The sequence below is a fragment of the Melanerpes formicivorus genome, unplaced genomic scaffold (genome assembly GCF_026170545.1).
Source record: "Melanerpes formicivorus ecotype bairdi unplaced genomic scaffold, bMelFor1.0.p_v2 SCAF_111, whole genome shotgun sequence".
Lineage (NCBI taxonomy): Eukaryota > Metazoa > Chordata > Aves > Piciformes > Picidae > Melanerpes > Melanerpes formicivorus.
Window position 1 is genome coordinate 1,446,064 of NW_027142463.1, and position 18,193 is coordinate 1,464,256.

The following is an 18,193-nucleotide window of genomic DNA, read 5'->3' on the forward strand; positions in this document are numbered from 1 at the left end:
CCCAGCCTCTGGATCCCTTCAATCCCAGCCCGTGGATCCCTTCATTCCCAGCCTCTGGATCCCCTCCTTCCCAGCCTCTGGATCCTTTCAATCCCAGCCCGTGGATCCCCTCCTTCCCAGCCTCTGGATCCCTTCAATCCCAGCCCGTGGATCCCTTCATTCCCAGCCTGTGGATCCCCTCCTTCCCAGCCCACGGATTCCTTCATTCCCAGCCTCTGGATCCAGTCCTCCCCAGCCCCTGGATCCTTTCAATCCCAGCCTGTAGATCCCTTCATTCCCAGCCTCTGGATCCAGTCCTTCCCAGCCTCTGGATCCCTTCATTCCCAGCCTCTGGATCCCCTCCTTCCCAGCCTCTGGATCCCTTCATTCCCAGCCCGTGGGTCCCTTCCTCCCCAGCCATGACACTGGGAAGGGGGTGGACAGCCTGGAGGCAGCAGGAACGCTCACCAGCTGCTCCAGCTCTGATCTTCCACACCCAGGAGGTGTCTGTCCCACCTGCTCCCACCAGAGCCTCCATCTCCACACCCTCACTCTCCCACCCACTGCTCCTGCCTCCAGCTCTGGGCTCACACAGCCCTGCAGGAGAGAAGGCCCCAGGGAGCCCTTGGAGCAGCCTTCCAGTCCCTGCAGGGGCTCCAGGAGAGCTGGGGAGGGACTCTGGAGAAGGGCTGGGGGTGCCAGGATGAGGGACAGTGGCTTTGAGCTGGGAGAGGGGAGACTGAGGGTGGAGAGGAGGGAGAAATCCTCAGCAGTGAGGGTGGGGAGAGCCTGGCCCAGGCTGCCCAGGGAGGTAGGTGGTGGAGGCTCCATCCCTGGAGACGTTGAAGGTCAGGCTCCATGAGCAACCTGCTCTGGCTGCAGCTCTCCCTTCTGACTGCAGGGGGTCGGAGCAGACGCCCTGGCCAAGGAGAGCAGCTTCCCAACAGCCTCCCATGGCCTTGTTTTGGTGTCATGGAAACAGAAACGGGAACCCAGCCCCCTCGTGTCCATTTGGCCTCCCTCAGCGAAACAGCCCAGTGCTGCAGTCTGGAGCAGGAACCTCGTGGAGGGAACAGAACGTCCTGAGGGCTCCAGACCTCACCCTTGAGGTTGCCACTTCCCAGCCACTGGGACCAAAGGGAATCCCAGCACGGCTCAGGCTGGAAGGGACCTCAGAGACTCTCTGCTGCGACCCCCTGCCATGGCCAGGGACACCTCGTAGCCAGACTTGGTTGCCCAAGGCCTCAAGCCGGTTGCCCAAGCTGTCCTGGTCAGCTTGTAGCTAGGAAAATGGAGAGCTCAGAGGCTGCTGAGCCAGGAGCCTGCCAGGATCTGTCCAGCCTGGAGACAAGAAGGCTCCAGGGAGACCTTCCCTGGCCCTGCAGTGTTTGAGGCTACCCAAGACACCCACCTGAAGCATCCCAACCATGGCTTCAGCTGGAGGAGACCTTGAAGCTCCTCCCATGGGCAGGGACCCCTCCCCCCAGCCCAGGCTGCTCAGGGCCTCATCCTGCCTGGCCCTGAACACCCCCAGGGAGGGCACAGCCACAGCCTCCCTGGGCAGCCTGTGCCAGAGGTCCTGCTGCTCAGCCACTCGAACCACCTCAGCTGACAGGTTGGGCTGAGGCGTGGAAGCCCTGCCAGCTGTGCTGGGCATCCATTGCGCTGGGCATCCATTGCCAGCTGTGCTGTGGCAGTGCCAGCTGTGCTGGGCATCCATTGCCAGCTGTGCTGGGCACCCATTGCCAGCTGTGCTGTGGCAATGCCAGCTATGCTGGGTGGCAATGCCAGCTGTGCTGTGGCAATGCCAGCTGTGCTGGGCATCCATTGCCAGCTGTGCTGGGTGGCAGTGCCAGCTGTGCTGGGCACCCATTGCCAGCTGTGCTGTGGCAATGCCAGCTATGCTGGGTGGCAATGCCAGCTGTGCTGTGGCAATGCCAGCTGTGCTGGGCACCCATTGCCAGCTGTGCTGGGCACCCATTGCCAGCTCTGCTGGGTGGCAATGCCAGCTGTGCTGTGGCAGTGCCAGCTGTGGGTTTGGGTTTTTCCCCTGCTTTTGTCTGGGTTTGGCCTCTTTTCCCCCTGCTTTTTGGTGGGGTTTTTGTTGTTGGTTTTTCCCCCTCTGGGTTCTGTTTCTTCCTTTTCTGCTTTGCTTCCTTTGGGTTTTTCTCTCCCTGGGTTTTGTGACTTTTTGTTTTCTGCTTTTGTTTGTTTTCTACTTTTTTTTCTTTTCTCCCTCCTGATTATTTTAATTTTGGTTCATTTTTTGTTTGTTTTCCTTTCTCCCCCCACCTTTTTTTTGTGTAGTGGTGTTGGTTGGTTTGGGTTGGGTTGTTTTTGGGGGGGGGGGGGGCTTTGTTTGTTTGTTTTCTGGGTTTTTGGGTGGTTTTTTGTTGTTGTTTTTTGTTTGATTCTTGTGGATACTTTTAAGGCACTCCCAGCCCTCTGCTGGGAGCCAAAATTAGAGTCACTGGGAAAACAAAGCAGAAATTGTGTAACGTGAAAGATCTCCTCCCTTGCTCAGTTCCCTTCAGAAAGGCTCAGAGGAGAAAGTCAGCTGAAAAGAGAATAATAAGAAGAATAATCCTCCCAAACAGCTTTAAAAAAAGAGAGGGGGAAAAAATAATACCAAAAAGGTAACAACAAAAAAAATAACCTCCAAACATAAAAAAAGCAGGAAAAGGAAAAAAGGAGAAGGAAAAAAGGGCATTAAAAAAAGGGAAAATAACCACAAAAGGCATTGAAAAAGGAAAAGGAGGAAGAAAGCATTAATGTGGGGGGGGGGGGAACACAAAGGAAGTGTTAAAGAGGGGGGGGAAGGGGGAGAAAAAAGGGGGGGAAGGGGGAAAAGGAAAAGGGAGGGGAAGGGGGGAAAAGGGAGGGAAAAGGGGGGAAAAGGAGGGAAAAGGGGGGAAAGGGGGGGGAAGGGGAAAAAAGGGGGGAAAGGGAGGGAAAAAGGGGAGGAAAGGGGGAAAAAAGAGAAGGAAAGGGGGGAAAAGGGGGAAAGGGGGGAAGGGAGGAGAAGGGGGAAAAAGGGGGGAAGGGAGAAAGGGGGGGGAAAGGGGGGAAAAGGGAGGGAAAAGGGGGGAAGGGGGAAAAAAGGGGAGGAAAAAGGGGGAAAAAAAGGGGGGGAGGGGAAAAAAGGGGGGAAGGGAGAAAAAGGGGGGAAAGGGGAAGGGGGGAAAGGGAGGAAAAAAGGGGGGAAAAGGGAAAAAAGGGGGAAAGGGAGAAAAGGGGGAAAATGGGGGAAAAGAAGGGGTAAGGGGGGGGAAAAGGGGGGTAAAAGGAGGGGGAAAAGGGGGGGAAAGGGGGAAAAAGAAGGGATAAAAGGGGGGGGAAAAGGGGGGTAAAAGGAGGGGTAAAAGGGGAGGGAAAGGGGGAAAAAGGGGGGGTGGAAAACCACCAAATAATCATTAAAAAAGCAAAAGCTCCCCCAAAAGCATTAAAAAACCAAAAAAAGCATCCAAAAAAAGAAGATAAAAGTGTAAAAAACCAAACACAAAGCATTACAAAAAGGAAGACTAAAACCAAAAAGCATCTCAAAAGGGGAAAAAGGCACAAATAAAGTGTCAAAAAGTGGGGAAAAAAAAAGCAAAAAGAAAAAAAGCATCAAAAAGGCCAAACACACACACACAAAAAAAGGCAAGAAAAGGCAAAAAACTCACCAAAAAAAAGCATGAAAGAGAAAAAATTGAGGCGCATAAAAAGGCAAAAATTCAACAGTGTTAAAAAAAGGAGGAAAAAAGTCATTAAAAAGGCAAAAAAGCCAACAAAAAAAAGCATCAAAAATGAAGCAGACAAAAGCAGTGAAGCAAGGCAAAGCCCCTCCCCCAGAGCAGGCATTCAAAGAGGGGAAAAAAAACCCCAAAAAGCATTAAAAAGGGCTCACAGCCACCTCCAGCCTGGCTGCAAACACCTCCAGGTGCCAGGCTGCCACCACCTCCCTGGGCAGCCTGTGCCAGGCTCTCACCATCCCCATGGGGAACAACTTCTTCCTCACAGCCAATCTCAATCTCCCCACTCCCAGTTCTGCTCCATCCCGGCCCTAGTCCATCAAAGGAGGCCAACCCCCCCCCCCCGCCCCCCAAGCAAGCCAAGGGCTCACCTGTGCCTGCGGGCACTGCCGGGCCGCCCCGCAGCTGGCTGGTGGCTCTGGAGAGCTGCCCCCGCAGGCTGGCGATGTCCCTGGCGTGTGCCACCAGGCTGCCGTTCAGCTGCCGGACGCCGCTCCACAGGCTGCCCAGGTGCTTCTCCAGGCCTTCCCTCAGCCCCTGCAGCCCGCCCGAGACCGCGTCCAGCCTGCCGCAGACCTCCTCCAGGCGCGACACCCTGCTTTCCGCGGCCGCCCTGCCCTCCTGCCCACCCGGGGCCGGCTCCCGGCACCCGGTGAGCGCCTGGCGGCCGAGCTGCTCCAGCCTCTCCTTCACCTCCCCGCAGCAGCCCTCGCCGGGCTGGGCGGTGTGGTTGGCAAGGCTCCTCTGCATCTGGTCGATCTTCCTGAAGACGCCTCGCTGCGCCTTCCGGCAGGTGGAATTGACGCCCAGGAGCTGCTCCTGGCAGCTGCTCAGGCCGTCCTGCAGCGCCTTCAGGTCCCTGTCCAGGACGCCCAGGCTGTAGCGGGAGACGCGGGCGTCCCGCTGCGCCTTCTGGATCTCCCGCTGGTTGCCCTGGATCAGGCGGAGCTGCTCCTGAAGGGAGCCATTGAGAGAGCGCAGGAGAGCGGAGCCGCTCTCCACCCTGCCGAGCAGCTCCTCGTACCTCTTGCGGCAGCCCTGCAGCTCTTCCTGCAGCTCCTCGGCACCTTGCGGCGCAGCGGGACACCGCCGCCCGCACAGCTGCTCCAGGGACAGCAGCTTCTCCCTCAGGAAGTCCACCTCCGCTGCCAGCCGCTGGCTGCCGGCGCCCCCGTCACCGGGCAGGAGGGGCTCGGGGCTGAAGTAGAGCCCGTCGGGGTCGGTGGCATTGGCCATCTCCAAGATGGTGCCGCCCAGCCTGGCTTCCAGCGCCCGCAGCTTCTGGTCAAAGAGGTCCCTCAGCTCCTCCGCCTCGGCGGCCATGGCGCCCCGCAGGGTCTCCTCCACGTAGAAGCAGTGCTCCTCGGCGTTGCGCTCCGTGGCGTTCATCCTGGCGTCCAGCTCCTCCAGCCTCTCCCCGAACATGTCCTCCAGGTCGGGGGGTGGAGAGGCGCGCGACCTCGTTGTCAATGCGCACGTTGAGGATGCGGTGCGCCTCGGCCACGCGGTCCAGCTGCCTCCCCAGCTCCCGCAGCTGCTGCTCCAGGCCGTCCCGGCCGCCCTCCCGGCAGCAACCAGACTGGTTGGAGGGGGCCTGAGGCTGGGGGGCCTCGATCTCCTTGCTCGGGTGGTTCTCTTGCCCTCCGGGACTGTCCCTGGCTCCCGGGCAGCTGCCGTCGTCCGCACACTGCCGCTGGCTGTGCTGCGGTTGGCACTCGCAGGAGCTCCTCAGGTCTGCCAGCTTCTTCTCAAAGCCTTCCAGCAGCTCCTGCCTGAGGGCCTCGAATCTGGAGTCGATGTAGTCCTGGTAGAGGTTGTCCTTGGGCACCGACAGCGGCGGCCCTCGCGCCGCCTCCTGCAGTTGTTTCAGCTGCCCCTCGTAGCCTCTCACCTTCCCGTTCAGCTCCTCCAGCTGCTCGTTCCTCACCCTCAGGGCCTCTTTGACCTCGGCGAGCTCAGACTTGAGGTCTTCCATCTCCAAATCCAGGAAAGGATCCTTCTGATCTTTGCTGCTGAGGAGCCCAGGCAGCCGGATGGTGTCGGTGTCCCCGCCCACCGCGCTGTCAGGCTCCGGCCGCTCATAGAGGTTGTTCAGCCAAGTGACCAACATCCTGCTGGCATCCTCCTGGACAGTCAGCTTCAGGTTCTCGTTGACCCCTGCCACGGAGGACTGGAGCTCCAGCACGGAGCGCGTCAGCCGGAACAGCTCGTCCTCCAGGAACTGCAGCTTCTTCTCAGTCGGGGAAGGCTCCGGAGCTTCTGTGGGCTCTGCATCTGCTCCGTGGGGACAACAGACAAAGCCTGAGGTCAGCATCCCAGAGGGGTGTCTGCTTCCACCAGCTGAGGCGAACCTCACTTTGCTATAGAGCCAAACATGACTTCAATTACATCACCATCATCATCATCATCATAGAATGGCTCAGGTTAGAAGGGACCCCAGAGCTCATCTGCTCCAGCCTCCCCACCATGCCCAGGGACACCTCTCAGCCAGGCTCAGCTGCTCAGGGCCTCATCCAGCCTGGCCTTCAGCACCCCCAGGCAGGAGGCAGCCACAGCCTCCCTGGGCCGCCTGTGCCAGAGTCTCAGCAGCCTCACACTGAGGAACTTCTTCCTCAGCTCCACTCTGACCCTGCTCTGCCTCAGCTTGACAAGTTCCTCTGTAGGATTCCTGCAGGAGCCTTTCAGGCACTGGCAGGCAGCTCTAAGGACCCCCTAGAGTCTTCTCTAGCAAGGTGTGTTGGAGGAAAATGCCTGCCCAGGCTGGACACCCCCAGCCGAGCCTAGCTGAGAGGTGTAGCCCTTCGCAGGGCCGCAGGTTGCGGTAGATGAGCTCTGAGCCCCCCCAGCCTGAGCCCCTCTCTGGCTCCAGGCACAGCAGCAATGACACAAAGTTACCCAGGCCTTTCTTCACCGCGGCTCTGGCCGGCGCAGGGGAGCGGCGAGCGGCGCTGGGCTTCTCTGCTGGGCCTTCCCTGCAGTCCTCCCCTCTGTAGCCAGGGCAGCATCTCCACTCCAGCTCCGTCACGGTCTTGTACGCCACTGTGTAGCGCGGCCGGAAGCTGGTGCGGTACCTGCCGAGACAGGGGTGCGCCGTCAGCAGCTCTGCCGGGGGCACAGCTGCACTCACACCCGGGCCTGGTGCCACAGCAGGGCTGAAATAGAGCTCAACTGCTTCCACCTCTGGTCCACGTCCTCCTCCAGACACCAGAGGAAGCCGTGGCTCTCTAGGGCTAACATGGCCTCCGCTCAGCGGGAACAGGCTGCCCAGGGGTGCGGTGGAGTCCCCATCCCTGCAGACATCCCAGATCAGACTTGGAGGTGTCCCTGATGCCTGCAGGGTGCTCCAGCCCTGGCAGCATCTCTGTGGCCTCCTCTGGCCTCTCTCCAGCAGCTCTGTGTCCTTCTGCTGCTGGGGACAGCAGAGCTGGAGGCAGGACTGGAGGGGAGGTCTGAGCAGAGCAGAGCCCAGGGGCAGGATCCCCTCTGCTGCCCTGCTGCCTGCACTGCTCTGGCTGCAGCCAGCACACAGCTGCCTGAGGGCTGCAGGAGGCATGAGCTCACAGTGCTGACCCAGCCAGGAGGCAATGCAGAGCTAAGCTAAGTGTTCTGCCGCTGCAATGAGGTCACCCAGCGTGGCAGCAGCATTCCATTGCTCCTCCTATTTAAGAGACAAGGAAAAGCTTAATCAGAAGTAGATGCTTGCTGTGGAACCTAGACATGGAGACTAGGGAATGGCCCAGGGCTCACTGGCCCTGCTAAAGCACAGAGGGAAGCAGTCAGCCCTGGTAGCTGGGATGTCACCTAGTGGCACTCAAACCAGTCAGAAACACTCAGAGGACAGCAGGGGGGAAACATGTCTGAGTTCTGCAACTAGGCACAGCATAGGACCTCCTGGGGAGGGTGAGGAGTAAGGGCCACCGCATCCTGGCAGTGAGGAAGGGACTGCAGCATCGGCAGATGCTCTGCACAAGCAGCATCTCCAGTGGGCACACAGCTTCCAGGCTGTAGGCACTGGAAGGGGTCCCACAACTGAGCAGCCTGCAGATCCTGGTTTCCTCAGCTAGCAGAGAGGGGACCTTCACCATGGAATGCTTGTACTGAAAGGAGAGCCAGGTACTGGCTCCCAGGTTTCCTAGGTTCATAGGATGGTGTGGGATGGAAGGGACCTTGAACACCATCCAATTCCAGCCCATGCCATGGGCAGGGACACCTCCCACCAGCCCAGCTTGCTCAAGGCCTCATCCAGCCTGGCCTTGAACACTTCACAGTGTCACTGTCTCACAGTATCACCAAGGTTGGAAGAGACCACTGGCACCACAGACCTCATGACCAGACCATGGCTCCAAATGCCACATCCAATCTCCTCTTGAACACCCCCAGGGATGGGGACTCCACCACCTCCCTGGGCAGCACATCCCAATGATGAATGACTCTCTCAGTAAAGAACTTTCTCCTCACCTCCAGCCTCCCCTGGCACAGCTTGAGACTGTGTCCTCTTGTTCTGGGGCTGGGTGCCTGGGAACAGAGCCCAACCCCGACCTGGCTACAACCTCCCTGCAGGGAGTTGCAGAGAGCAAGAAGGTCTCCCCTGAGCCTCCTCTTCTCCAGGCTAAGCAACCCCTGCTCCCTCAGCCTCTCCTCACAGGGCTGTGCTCCAGACCCCTCCCCAGCTTTGTTGCCCTTCTCTGGACACCTTCAAGTCTCTCAATGTCCTTCTTGACCTGAGGAGCCCAGAGCTGGACACAGGACTGCAGGTGTGGCCTGAGCAGTGCTGAGCACAGGGCAGAAGGACTTCCCTGCTCCTGCTGGCCACACTCTTCCTGCTGCAGGCCAGGATGCCCTTGGCCTTCTTGGCCCCCTGGGCACACTGCAGGCTCATGTTTAGGCGGCTGTCAATCAGCACTTCCAGGTCCCTCTCTGCCTGGCTGCTCTCAGCCACTCTGCCCCCAGCCTGTAGCACTGCCTGGGGTTGCTGTGGCCAATGTGCAGCCCCTGGCACTTGGATGTGTTCAATCTCCTGCCCTTGGCCTCTGCCCATCTGCCCAGCCTGGCAAGGTCCCTCTGCAGAGTCCTTCTGCCCTCTCACTGACCAACATCTGCTCCCAGCTTGCTGTCAGCTGCACATTTGCTGCTGATGGGCTCCATCCCCTCCTCCAGATCATCAATGAAGATATTGAGCAGGCTGGGGCCCAGCACTGCTCCCTGGGGCACACCACTGTTGCCTGGCTGCCAGCTGGCTGTGGCACCATTCACCACCACTCTCTGGGCTCAGCCTCCAGCCAGTTCCTAACCCAGCTCAGAGAGCTGCTGTCCCAGCCAGGGGCTGACAGCTTGGCCAGGAGCTTGCTGTGGGGGATGGTGGCAAAGGCCTTGCTGAGGTCCAGGCAGACTCCATCCAAAGAGCAGGTGAGGATGCAGACAAAGCTTCACCAGGATGCTCTGAGAAATTGAGCTCCAGGAGGATCTCTCCTGCTCCTCTGCCCTCTTGTCTAGGATCATTCCAAGAAAGAGGCTCTGGGAGCACAGTCAGACAGAGGAGATGGCCCAGACTTGGGTGGCTGCAAGAGCTGAGCTGTGGGACCAGATGGGACCCCAGCTCCCACCACAGGACACAGCAGTTTGGAGAGGTGACACTGCCCAGGGCACCGGGTCAGAAGTGAAGCAGAGGGGAGAGAGATGAATGCAAACATCACAGGATGGGGGCGTGGGAGGGGACCCCTGTGAGATCATCCAGCCCAAAACCCCTGCCAGAGCAGGGGCACCTAGGGCAGGCCACACAGGGAGGCATCTTGTGGCTCTTGAAAGTCTCCAGAGAGGGAAACTCCACAACCTCTCTGAAGACCTGCGTTAGACTGCAGCTGAGGAAGAAGTTCCTCAGAGTGAGGGTGGTGAGACTCTGGCACAGGCTGCCCAGGGAGGCTGTGGCTGCTCCTGCCTGGGGGTGCTCAAGGATGAGTCTGGTTGAGAGGTGTCCCTGGGCATGGTGGGGATGTTGGGGTGGGTGAGCCCTGAGGTCCCTTCCAGCCTGAGCCAGTCTGGGACTCTACAATGAACAATTTGCTGATCTGACAACAGTTTGATGCTCTGCAAGGGAAGCCCCAGAGCTGCAGGCCAGCTGTCTCTCCAAGCCCAAGAAGCCTTCCCTGCCCTGCCTGAGCGGCGTGGGAGGCACTGGGCTGGAGGCACTGGGCTGGAGGCGCTGGGCTGGAGGCGCTGGGCTGGAGGAGCTGGGCTGGAGGGGCTGGGCTGGAGGCTCTGGGCTGGAGGGGCTGGGCTGGAGGCGCTGGGCTGGAGGCTCTGGGCTGGAGGGGCTGGGCTGGAGGCGCTGGGCTGGAGGCTCTGGGCTGGAGGCGCTGGGCTGGAGGCGCTGGGCTGGAGGCGCTGGGCTGGAGGCTCTGGGCTGGAGGCTCTGGGCTGGAGGAGCTGGGCTGGAGGCGCTGGGCTGGAGGGGCTGGGCTGGAGGCGCTGGGATGGAGGCACTGGGCTGGAGGAGCTGGGCTGGAGGCGCTGGGCTGGAGGCGCTGGGCTGGAGGCGCTGGGCTGGAGGGGCTGGGCTGGAGGCGCTGGGCTGGAGGGGCTGGGATGGAGGCACTGGGCTGGAGGAGCTGGGCTGGAGGGGTTGGGCTGGAGGCGCTGGGCTGGAGGGGCTGGGCTGGAGGCGCTGGGCTGGAGGGGCTGGGATGGAGGCGCTGGGCTGGAGGGGTTGGGCTGGAGGCGCTGGGCTGGAGGGGCTGGGCTGGAGGCGCTGGGCTGGAGGGGCTGGGCTGGAGGGGCTGGGGTGGAGGCACTGGGCTGGAGGGGCTGGAGGGGCTGGGCTGGAGGGGCTGGGCTGGAGGGGCTGGGCTGGAGGGGCTGGGCTGGAGGAGCTGGGATGGAGGGGCTGGGCTGGAGGGGCTGGGCTGGAGGCGCTGGGCTGGAGGCGCTGGGCTGGAGACCCTGGGCTGGAGGAGCTGGGCTGAAGGGGCTGGGCTGGAGGGGCTGGGCTGGAGGCACTGGGCTGGAGGCACTGGGCTGGAGGGGCTGGGCTGGAGGCGCTGGGCTGGAGGCTCTGGGCTGGAGGGGCTGGGCTGGAGGGGCTGGGCTGGAGGCGCTGGGCTGGAGGAGCTGGGCTGGAGACCCTGGGCTGGAGGAGCTGGGCTGGAGGGGCTGGGCTGGAGGGGCTGGGCTGGAGGGGCTGGGCTGGAGGAGCTGGGGAGCACGACCGCAGCAAACCGGAATGAAGTGTGCAAGGAGAACTCCCTGCCCGGCCCACGGGGAGGGACTGGCTGGAGATGCAGGACCCAGGGAGGCAGCCAGGAAAAGCTCCCCACACCCAGCAGCCGCCCCAGGGCTTCCCAGCCAGGCCCCCGGGAACCCAGGCACGCTCTGCAGCCCGGAGCCCTCAGGCTCGCCCCCCGCCCCAGCCAGCTGGAGCCTCTACAAAGAGAGTCTGCTCCGTGCAAAATGAGCAGGGGGGAAGAGGGAAAACAAACCCCATCCTACAGCCCTTGCCAGAGATGGGGAGGGGAAAACTCAGCAGCCCTCACCAGGCCTTCAAGGCTTTGAACTGCAAACTGCTAAGGGGCTGCTAAGGGGCTGCAAGCTGCAGGGGGGGTTGCTACAGGCTCCCAGTCTGGGGCTGCTATGCTCCACTCAGGTGGCTCTGGGGTGGCCAGAGCATGGTGAACTGATGAAGTCATCCCAGAAGCCTAGAACTGACCAGATCATCACAGAAGCCCAGGGTGGCTCAGGCTGGGAGGGAGCTCAGAGCTCAGCTGCTCCAGCCTCCCCACCATGCCCAGGGACACCTCTCAGCCAGACCTTGAACACCCCCAGGCCAGAGGCAGCCACAGCCTCCCTGGGCAGCCTGGGCCAGAGTCTCACCACTCTGGGACTGAAGAACTTCTTCCTCAGCTCCACTCCAACCTGAACCCAAGTCTGATGTGCAGGAGTTGAGGCATCAGATTGCCCACCCTGGGAGGTGGTGGAGTCCCCATCCCTGGAGGGGTCCCAAAGCCACATGGAGCTGGGGACGCTGCTTAGTGGTGGTGGCTGGGCAGCAGCAGTGAGATTGAGAGCTCCAGGTGAGAGGTTGGACTTGATGGAGCCTTGGCAGGGGTCTGCTGACTGCACTCCTAGCCATTAAGCAGTGCTGGTTAGAGTCTGTGCACTACTGCCAGGCCCAGCCAGCTCTCCTGCTACTGAGCAGTGCAGAACCCAGCAGTGAACAGTCTCCCAAGTTCCTCCAGGCTTTTGCCTTCAGCCTTCCCCTGGGCAGTGAGGAAAGCCATAAGTAGTTTGGCAGCAGCTTTAGTGTTGGTCCTCTGGAAGCAAGAAGTGACCAGAGGCTGGAAAGCACTGCTCAGGGGGCAGCTGGGGGGCCTGGCTCCGTGAGCTGCTGACCCATTCACCACCGTCCTGACCACCTCTCTGGAGAGCTTCCAAGCCTGGCTGCCAGCTGTGCTGCTGGGCAAGCTGCTGTGGGTGTCCTGCTTGAGCAGGGGCTTGGGCTGGGGGAGCTCCAGAGGCCTCTGCCAACCCCCAGTGCTGGGATTCTGGGATGCTCTGCAGCACAAGAAGCAAACCAAACCCAGGGACATCACCTGGAGCTGAGGAAGAAGTTCTTTAGCACCAGGGTGCTGAGCCTCTGGCCCAGGCTGCCCAGGGAGGCTGTGGCTGCCTCCTGCCTGGGGGTGCTGAGGGCCAGGCTGGATGAGGCCTTGAGCAACCTGGGCTGGTGGGAGGTGTCCCTGGGCATGGTGGGGAGGTTGGATCACTGAGGCCCCTTCCAACCTGAGCCATGATGGCCATCTTGCCCTGGAGCAGCCAGGCAGACTAGGGGGTGCCCAAGGGAAGCCCCAGGCCCAGGGGTGTGTGGGATGCAGCCAGGAAGACAAAGACCTTTCCCATTCGTTCCAGACTGCTGCTAAGGCCAGGGGAGTTAGTGAGGCACCCACGGAGGCAGGGAAGGAAACTGACCACAGGGGAGGGGTCAGCTCTTCCCCAGGCCACATCCCTGTTCCAGACAGAGTTCTCTTGAGTGGGTGCAAAGCACCACATGTTCTTGTGCACTCTCCATCATTTTCCTCCAGTCCTGGCTCACTGGTGAGGTCCCAGATGACTGGAAACTGGCCAACGTGGTCCCCATCCACAAGAAGGGTCGGATGGAGGAACCTGGAAGCTCCAGGCCAGTCAGCCTGACCTCAGTGCCAGGGAAAGTGATGGAGCAGATTATCCTGGCAGCAATAACTGCGCACCTGAAGGATGGCCAAGGGCTCAGGTCCAGCCAACATGGATTCAGGAAGGGCAGATCCTGCCTCTCCAACCTGATCTCTTTCTATGATCAGGTGACCCGCCTGGTGGATGTGGGGAGGCCTGTGGATGTGGTCTACCTAGACTTCAGCAAGGCCTTTGACACCGTCCCCCACAGCAAACTGCTGACTAAGCTGTCAGCCTGTGGATTGGACCACTACACTCTGTGCTGGGTTAGGAACTGGCTGGAGGGCCGGGCCCAGAGAGTGGTCGTGAACGGTGCCGCATCCAGCTGGAGGCCAGTCACCAGTGGTGTCCCCCAGGGATCAGTGCTGGGCCCTGTCCTCTTCAACATATTCGTTGATGATCTGGATGAAGGGGTAGAGTCAGTCATCAGCAAGTTTGCAGATGACACAAAGTTAGGGGCAGATGTTAGTCAATTAGAGGGTAGAAAGGCTCTGCAGAGGGACCTCGACCGACTGGAAAGATGGGCAGAGTCCAATGGGATGGCTTTCAACAAGTCCAAGTGCCGAGTGCTGCACTTTGGCTATGGCAATCCCATGCAGAGGTATAGGCTGGGGTCGGAGTGGCTGGAGAGCTCCCAGACAGAGAGGGACCTGGGTGTGCTGATCGACAGCCACCTGAATATGAGCCAGCAGTGTGCTCAGGTGGCCAGGAGGGCCAATAGCATTCTGGCCTGCATTAGGAATAGTGTGGCCAGCAGGAGCAGGGAGGTCATAGTGCCCCTGTATTCTGCTCTGGTTAGGCCGCACCTTGAGTACTGTGTCCAGTTCTGGGCTCCTCAGTTTAAGAAGGACATTGAGACACTTGAGCGTGTCCAGAGAAGGGCAACAAGGCTGGTGAGAGGCCTTGAACACAAGCCCTATGAGGAGAGGCTGAGGGAGCTGGGATTGTTTAGCCTGGAGAAGAGGAGGCTCAGGGGTGACCTTATTGCCCTCTACAACTACCTGAAGGGTGGTTGTAGCCAGGAGGGAGTTGGCCTCTTCTCCCAGGCAACCAGCACCAGAACAAGGGGACACAGTCTCAAGCTGCGCCAGGGGAGGTTCAGACTCGAGGTGAGGAGGAAGTTCTTCACCGAGCGAGTCATTCGGCATTGGAATGGGTTGCCCAGGGAGGTGGTTGAGTCATCGACCCTGGAAGCGTTCAAGGGGAGATTGGACGTGGCACTTGGTGCCATGGTCTAGTCATGGGGTCTGCGGTGTCAGGTTGGACTCGATGATCCTCGAGGTCCTTTCCAACCTAAGTGATACTGTGATACTGTGATACTGTGATCCTGCAGCCCCATGACTCACCACCAACCGAGCTCCCTCCCTCCTTTGCTCAGCACAATCCCAAGGAAAATAAACCAGGAGCCCCTCACTTCAAAGCAGCAGACATCAAAGCAGCCTCCTGCTCCTCCCTCCTGCCCCCTCTCCCCCTGTCTCTCAGACACTCACGTTTCAGCCCCCTCCTCTCCTCAGCACTCAGGAGCTTTGCAGGCTGGAGATGCACTTTTGAGCCCCAAACACCTACGAACCACTTAATGCAGAGTGATCACTTCCTGCATTTCCATCTCAAGCCCTGGAGCCAAGCTGGAGTCACAGCACTGCGCAGGCATCCCCGGAGGAGGTGTGTGGGGAGGGGGCAGACAAGTCACAGAATCCTTAAGGTTGGGAAAGACCTTTAAGGTCTTTTTAACGGTATTTTAATGGGCCTGAAGGCAAGATAGAAAGGGTCCAGGGGGATGGGTTTTAGGGTTAATCACCAGAGCTTCCCGTGGCTGGACAAAGGAAGCCAGGAGACGAGTGAGTGCTGGCTGCAAATCCATGGCTGCAGCACACTGCAAGGAGAAGAGGGTCACAGATTGCATTGGGCTGGGAGGGACCCTGGGAGGGTGTCTGGTCCCACCCCCTGCAGGCAGCAGGGACACCTCCAGCTAGAGCAGGCCAGGTGGAGTCTGGGGATGAGGAGTGCAGGAGGACCCTCCGTGCTCAAGGCAGTGAGACCCCAACTGCAGAGAGCTTGTGGATGTGAGCAAAGGCTGCGCACAGCCTAGGCTGTCCCTAAGCACCAGAAAGGCTCCTTAAACCCAGCCTCACACTAACACTGGGGTCACCTGCTCCAAGAAGGACATTGAGGGACTGCAGCAGGGCCAGAGAAGGGCAACAAAGCTGGGGGAGGTCTGGAGAACAGGGCTGGGGAGGAGCAGCTGAGGGACCTAGGGAGACCAAGGAGAGACCTTCTGGCTCTCTACAGCTCCCTGAGAGGAGGCTGCAGCCAGGTGGGGGTTGGGCTCTTTTCCCAAGGGACAAGAGACAGGACAAGAAAGAAATGGCCTCAAGTTGCCCCAGGGAACGTTTAGGTTGGACATGAGGAGAAACTTCTTCCCTGAAAGGGTTCTCCAGGCCTGGCCCAGGCTGAATTCCCATCCCTGGAGGTGTTTCCCAGAGGCAGAGCTGTGGTGCTGAGGGCCATGGGGTCAGCCCCAGCCTGAGTGGAGTTAGTTGGACTGGCTGAGCTGAAAGGGCTTTGCCAGCCCAACCAAATCTTGAAGAGGGGCAATCTACAGGGGGAGCTCCACTTCCACACCACTAAAGACACATTTCTCGTGGGGCTCTGCAGCAGAGACCCTGACCACCTTTCTGCTGGGTCCCTGCCCACCTGCTCCATGCACCCTCCCCTCCCTGGCAGAGAGCAGGGATCTGGCTGGACCTAGATGCTTCCCCACCGTTACCATTCACAGCCCAGCAAAGCCCCCAGGTGGTGGAAGCAGCCCTGCTGCAGTGCTCAGCTCCTGGTACCTCCCCCGGAGCTGTCTGCTCTGGCTCTCCCTGTCCCCAGCAGAACCAGCTCTTAGCTGGCCCTTGGGGATCACAGGCAGGGGCTGCAGTTTACTCCAATGAATATCTGCTATTGAGTCCATTTTTAACTCCTCTGTTCAAGTGCATGAAGGAAAAAGGAGAGCCAGGCCAGGCCAGGCCTCACAGGCCTGCCTTTGTGGCTTTGCCAGCTCTCTGCCTGCCCTTGTGTCCACGTGAGCTCACAGGCAGCTCCGAGCACTCAGCTGTCCTTCCGCGCTGCCCCTGCTGCACCGAGCCGTGCTCCCCACAGGGGCACAGCCAGAGGGGCTCAGGGCTGGCTGCTCCAAGCACTCTGCATTAGGCCTCCCAGGATGCCCCAGAAGGGGCTGTTGCAAAGGATGTACTCTGTGCTGGTCCAGGCCAAAGGGGCCACTTCGTCCCAGCCAGCCCCCCCAGCCACAGCAGTTTGCTGGCACTCATCTCCATGGTGGCCCAAATCAAGGAGCTGCAGCAGGCAGAACCCTTCCAGCCAGCTGAACACTTTGGTCCTTTGGATTGTTTTAATCCTTTTTATTTCTTTGGGCACCTCACTCCCTTGAGCCAGCTCAAGGCACAGCTGCACAAGCACCAAAGAAAGAGGGAGCTGATGGAGCAGGTCCAGAGGAGGCCACCCAGATGACCAAGGGGTCTGGAGCACCTCTGCTACAAGGCCAGGCTGAGGGAGCTGGGGGTGTTCTGCCTGGAGAAGAGAAGGCTCCAGGGCCACCTTAGAGCTGCCTGCCAGGACCTGAAGGGGGCTACAAGGAGGCTGCAGAGGGACTGTTCCCAAAGGACAAGGGGCAAGGGTTTGAAATGAGAGCAGAAGAGCAGATTGAGGTTGGATGTGAGGAACAAGTTCTGCACTGTGAGGGTGGTGGAACACTGCAGCAGGCTGCCCAGGGAGGTGGCTGAGGCTCCATCCCTGGAGGCACTGAAGGTGAGGCTGGACAGGGCTCTGAGCAGCCTGATCTGGTGGAGGATGTCCCTGCTGGGTGCAGGGGGGGTAGGACTGGATGACCTGAGGAGGTCCCTTTCAACCCAAACCATTCCAGGATTCCAAGTTCCTTTGTGACTGCCTCTAAGAGAGCCTCCACACCACGCCCAGAGACACACCAAGGTCACAGCCTGTCAGCAGCAAGGTCTGCCGGCAGCAAACTGTCCAGGCCCAGCTGCTCACAGTGTTCAGCACCTGGGGCTGAGAGGGACTGAGAACAGCTGAAGCTCTCCACAGGAAGGGTGGCAAAACCCTGGCACAGGCTGCCCAGGGATGTGGCTGAGGCTCCATCCCTGGAGACACTCAAGCTCAGACTCCATGTGTCCCTGCTGCCAGGATGCTCTCTGAGCATCCTCTCCAACCTGATGTGATCTGAGGAGCCTAAGGAGTTCCTTTGCAGTGGCCCTCGTGGTTCTGAAGGTCACAGTGGTGTTTGCCAAGGAAGGCTCTGAGGGCAGACAGGCTGCTGGCAAGCACCTAGCTCCATCCTGAGGCACCCCCAGGAGATGGCCCACAGCAGGTCTGCCCAGCCCCACTTCTCACCCCAACAGCAGCCAGCTCCAGGCGTGTGGGAGCAGCACAAGGCCAGACAATGACACTTCAGAGTCAGGCTGGAAGGGATGGGACTCATGGGGGCCACCAGCCCCTGCCTGGCCCTGGCCGCCAGAGCAGCGCCTGCCTCGGCAGTGCCCCGGGCCAGAAGCGATGCCTCTGCCCTCCCTTCCTTCTCTGCCCTCCCTCCCTTCCTTCTCTGCCCTCCCTCCCTTCCTTCTCTGCCCTCCCTCCCTTCTCTGCCCTCCCTCCCTTCCTTCTCTGCCCTTCCTCCCTTCCTTCTCTGCCCTTCCTTCCTTCCTTCTCTGCCCTTCCTTCCTTCCTTCTCTGCCCTCCCTCCCTTCCTTCTCTGCCCTCCCTCCCTTCCTTCTCTGCCCTTCCTCCCTTCCTTCTCTGCCCTTCCTTCCTTCTCTGCCCTTCCTTCCTTCCTTCTCTGCCCTCCCTTCCTTCCTTCTCTGCCCTTCCTTCCTTCCTTCCTTCTCTGCCCTTCCTCCCTTCCTTCTCTGCCCTTCCTCTCTTCCTTCTCTGCCCTTCCTCCCTTCCTTCTCTGCCCTTCCTTCCTTCCTTCTCTGCCCTTCCTCCCTTCCTTCTCTGCCCTTCCTTCCTTCCTTCCTTCTCTGCCCTTCCTTCCTTCCTTCCTTCCTTCTCTGCCCTTCCTTCCTTCCTTCCTTCCTTCTCTGCCCTTCCTTCCTTCCTTCTCTGCCCTTCCTCCCTTCCTTCTCTGCCCTCCCTTCCTTCCTTCTCTGCCCTTCCTTCCTTCCTTCTCTGCCCACAGCCAGCCCAGGGAAGCTTTCCTTTGCCTCTCTGCATCTCCTTAGCTGCATGTTTGCTGCTCTATGTGTTCCAACCACCCCTCACTCCTC

At 60.0% G+C, this 18,193-nt stretch overlaps 1 protein-coding gene across 1 annotated transcript in view; it reads right to left on the reverse strand.

Moving 5' to 3' along the window:
• Positions 1 to 18,193, reverse strand: part of EMILIN2 (elastin microfibril interfacer 2) — a 30,744-nt gene that overhangs the window by 8,861 nt on the left and 3,690 nt on the right. Inside the window, 3 exon segments of the mRNA XM_068166918.1 lie at positions 4,085 to 5,153; positions 5,155 to 5,987; positions 6,609 to 6,784. Of these exon segments, the coding sequence (XP_068023019.1) occupies positions 4,085 to 5,153; positions 5,155 to 5,987; positions 6,609 to 6,784 (2,078 nt within the window).